This window comes from Priapulus caudatus, unplaced genomic scaffold, assembly GCF_000485595.1.
Source record: "Priapulus caudatus unplaced genomic scaffold, Priapulus_caudatus-5.0.1 Scaffold1451, whole genome shotgun sequence".
In the NCBI taxonomy this organism is placed as follows: Eukaryota; Metazoa; Priapulida; class Priapulimorpha; order Priapulimorphida; family Priapulidae; genus Priapulus; species Priapulus caudatus.
In genome coordinates, this window is record NW_014578512.1 from 76,927 (window position 1) to 80,591 (window position 3,665).

General features: G+C 39.2%; 1 protein-coding gene across 1 annotated transcript in view; it reads left to right on the top strand.

Moving 5' to 3' along the window:
* LOC106816676 (probable RNA-binding protein 19) overlaps positions 1–2,948 on the top strand; it is a gene marked incomplete at its 3' end in the record, with an annotated part of 12,213 nt that extends 9,265 nt beyond the window's left edge. The window contains exons 2-5 of the mRNA XM_014821296.1: positions 549–839; positions 1,491–1,577; positions 1,927–2,088; positions 2,746–2,948. Of these exons, the coding sequence (XP_014676782.1) occupies positions 549–839; positions 1,491–1,577; positions 1,927–2,088; positions 2,746–2,948 (743 nt within the window). The remainder of the gene's footprint in view (positions 1–548; positions 840–1,490; positions 1,578–1,926; positions 2,089–2,745) is intronic.
* Positions 2,949–3,665: the final 717 nt, after the last annotated feature.

Here is a 3,665-nt window from a genome sequence, read left to right on the forward strand (position 1 = left end):
TGTGTGATGCTGCCTTCTCCTCTATGCAGCATATGAAGATACACACGAGAACTCACACGGGAGAGAAACCATATAAGTGCAATCTGTGTGATGCTGCCTTCTCACAATCGGGTGCTCTGAAGATACACATGAGAACTCACACGGGAGAGAAACCGTATAAGTGTGATCTGTGTGATGCTACATTCTCACGATTGAGTGATGTGAAGGGACACATGAGAACTCACACGGGAGAGAAGCCTTATAAGTGCGATCTGTGTGATGCTACCTTCTCCTATCTGNTTTGATGATAGATACTCGATCTTATCAAAGAAAGTTGAATCAACATTTGTAACAGTATTACCTATGATTATTTATTATATATATATATATATATATATAAATATATATATATATATATATATATATATATATATAGAGAGAGAGAGAGAGAGAGTGAGAGAGAGAGATATAGATAGATAGATAGATATAGATATATATTCATGAAATGTTATTAATTAAATTTTATAATTAGTTGGAGCTTAGCCGTAATTTGAATCGGGTTTTTTCAGGTGCGGCTGGCACTGGGAGAGACGCAGATGGTCACCGAGATGCGCGAGTACCTGGAACAAGAGGGCGTCTCTCTGGACGTGTTCGGACAGGCGTCGGCTCCCCGCAGCAAGACGGTCGTGCTCGCGAAGAATCTTCCCGCGGGGACGACCGCCGAAGAGCTACGTGGCGCCATCTGCAAGCACGCGGAGCCGTCGCGCGTCGTGCTGCCGCCGAATGGCGTCACGGCGATCGTCGAGTTTGCAGACCCGGGCGACGCGAGGAATGCCTTCACCAACCTTGCCTACAGTAAGGTGCGCATCCTTGGCTCACCGCATCGCATAACATCTCCTGCTAGTAACGTGCTTGCCAGTGTCGCTTGCTCGGGTGGGAATGGCTGTCGCAATGAAAGTTTATTGAAAATGAAAGATGAATTTTTAAAAATTATTAAAAAATTATTTTTGCAAAATATTGAAAATTTAGTCGTCGTTCACGAACGTTATGTTTAGTGAGTAAGCCTCGAGTGCATGTTTTGTTACTGTTGAAGGCAGTGATAAATGTGGTATGATGGATTGACCGTGAGAGGGATCCCTAACTAGTCCTTAGAGGAAGTCTCGGCATTTATTTACAAGTAGAAGTGTAAATGAGTTATACTAAATACGAAAGTGCTGTAGATCGAGAGAGCTAGTGAGCACTGTTGTGTACTAAAGAACCGCCAGAAAAACTAAAGAAAGTTGCAGGAGAAACCATCAGCATAATACAATTGTACAACCTAGCTGTTATATGGTGATGTTTTTTATGTTTGTTATTGTTGTAATCCAGTGCTTGCAGTGCAATCCCATCTATTTTAATCCTTAACTCAAAATACTTCCTGTTTTCTTCGTTATGTATTAATTTAATTTTAATGTTTTTTTAAATTTAATTAATTTTTTGTTTAATTTAACTTTGTACCAATCATGTTTTAGTTCAAGCACGTGCCACTCTACCTTGAATGGGCTCCACTTGATGCACTGAAGCCTCGAATTGCACAGAAAGCTATTGAGACAGATGGGGTAAGTTTTTTAACACGTGGCCGAAGAATTGATGACAGTGAGGCCAAATAAGCCAACATTTACGCAGATATTCGAGTAAATCTAAAGCTAAAAGAGCTAGCTTTTTTCTATTTATACTTAGAATAAATTGATAATTAGCTACGTATTTGTGTAATATTGTCTGTATCCATTGTGTCATACAACTAGTTTTGTTTTGCTCATAGTCCTGATCCTAACTTTAAAAGTTGTATGACGTGATATCGGTTTTAACCAATACTTCAAACAGCAAAATAGTTCTTACATATTATAGTGTTGAGTAGAAATATTGTTCTTTCAATTCGTTCATTTAAAATAATCTCAATATTTCTAGGTTACACCAGAAGATGGCAGCACCAAGAAGAAAAGTGAAGAGAAGGCAAAGAAGGAAGGGGAGACTTTGTCATCAGATGAGGAGGAAGAGGAACCAGAGGAGAACACCACAATATTCGTGAAGAATCTTAACTTTGATACAACAAAGGAAAGCCTGCAGCAGGTGAATACTACTCGACTACTAGTACCAGCTGTATGGCACAAGTACACATGGTATGGTAATGTATATACCATTGTGACCACCCTTAGCATTTCATTCTAACATCATTGATAACGTTTATCCAGTTGGTTAATTCATTCATCAGAAATGTATCCCATCACAGGTATAATTTTACTATTCGCAGATACTGTTGTTTCAGTTTATTCTATAATGAAAGTTGCATTTGCCATTGACATTGCCACGAAATGGCTATAAGGGCGCTTGGCATTTTCATTTAATGGCAATTATACAATGCAGCTACTTCCACAGAACGAGGCACCTGTCAATAAAGGACACTCTTACAGGGTTTCAATTGAGTACCCCTTATATACGTATTTCAATGGGTATTGTTTGCAAAATTATTATACTTGTTTATTTGTTGTGTAGGGAGACCACAGACCTTTCCTTGTAGACAATAATTAACACCCTACCTGTCACAGTTCTAAGTAGATGGAAGTTGGTTTGAGGTCGTATAAGTGCATGAATGTATGTAACATAGAGACATGTCCTGTGGCAGCCCTTTAGTATTCATAGCTACCATCAGAGTTTGGGTATCTAACCTGGGGCACCTGTTCGTATAAAAGCATTGACCTCATGTAATTTCCACTATAAATCTTTCAGGCATTCTCCAAGTGCGGCGCCATCTACCAGGTTACCGTTGCGACGAAGAAAGATGCGAAAGCTCCCGGGCGTCTGCTCTCGATGGGCTACGGCTTTGTGCAGTACTATCGCACTCGCGATGCCAAGCGATCGATTAAGGAACTCCAACACTGCGCGCTAGATGGCCACAGCTTAGAACTGAAGCTGTCACAGCGAGCCACACAGTAAGTTCTAGAAGGGAGCTAATGTCGTCATTGAACATCTGTTAGGTGTCACTATAGGGTGTCTAGCGGTCGTGTCTGATTTAGGGAGGGAGCATGCATTAGATGTAGCGATTAATTAAGGTTGCTTCCCTGCTTTATTGCGAGTTACCCACTGGATGTTGCCGACGACATTTCCATATTGCAAAGGAAGGTGAACCATGTCGTTGCCTATTATGCATCGCCACTCATTCTGAGTTTGCTTTAATAGTGTTTGAATCCTGGGCGTTTCTTTAAAGGGACTACGTCACGAATTTTCTATGGTAAAATTTGTTTTAAAAAAATTGACATTTTTTTACATTAAAAGTAAGAACTAAGACATTAGTACCCTAAACAAATCGTCAAATTCTTACCTGATAAGATTGTTTCTCAACTAGTTAAAAATACAAAAAACCTGGACGATTTGAATTAATGTTCTCAACATTAATTGCTTGCTATGGGCTATGTATGGGTCGCGAGTGTATGTGCACATCAAACAATATAGTAAAATAGGAAGTATAATGCAGCAATTTAACCATAAAATGTGAACAGAATTCCTTATATTTTGTGAAAAAGTGGAAATATTTTTTTTATTTTTAATATTTACGGTGACGTAATCACTTTAAACACATATACCATTGAGAAATTAAAAGTGATCACATATCTTGCTATTAGTCTAGTGGCATTTGTCTAACTGCAGGG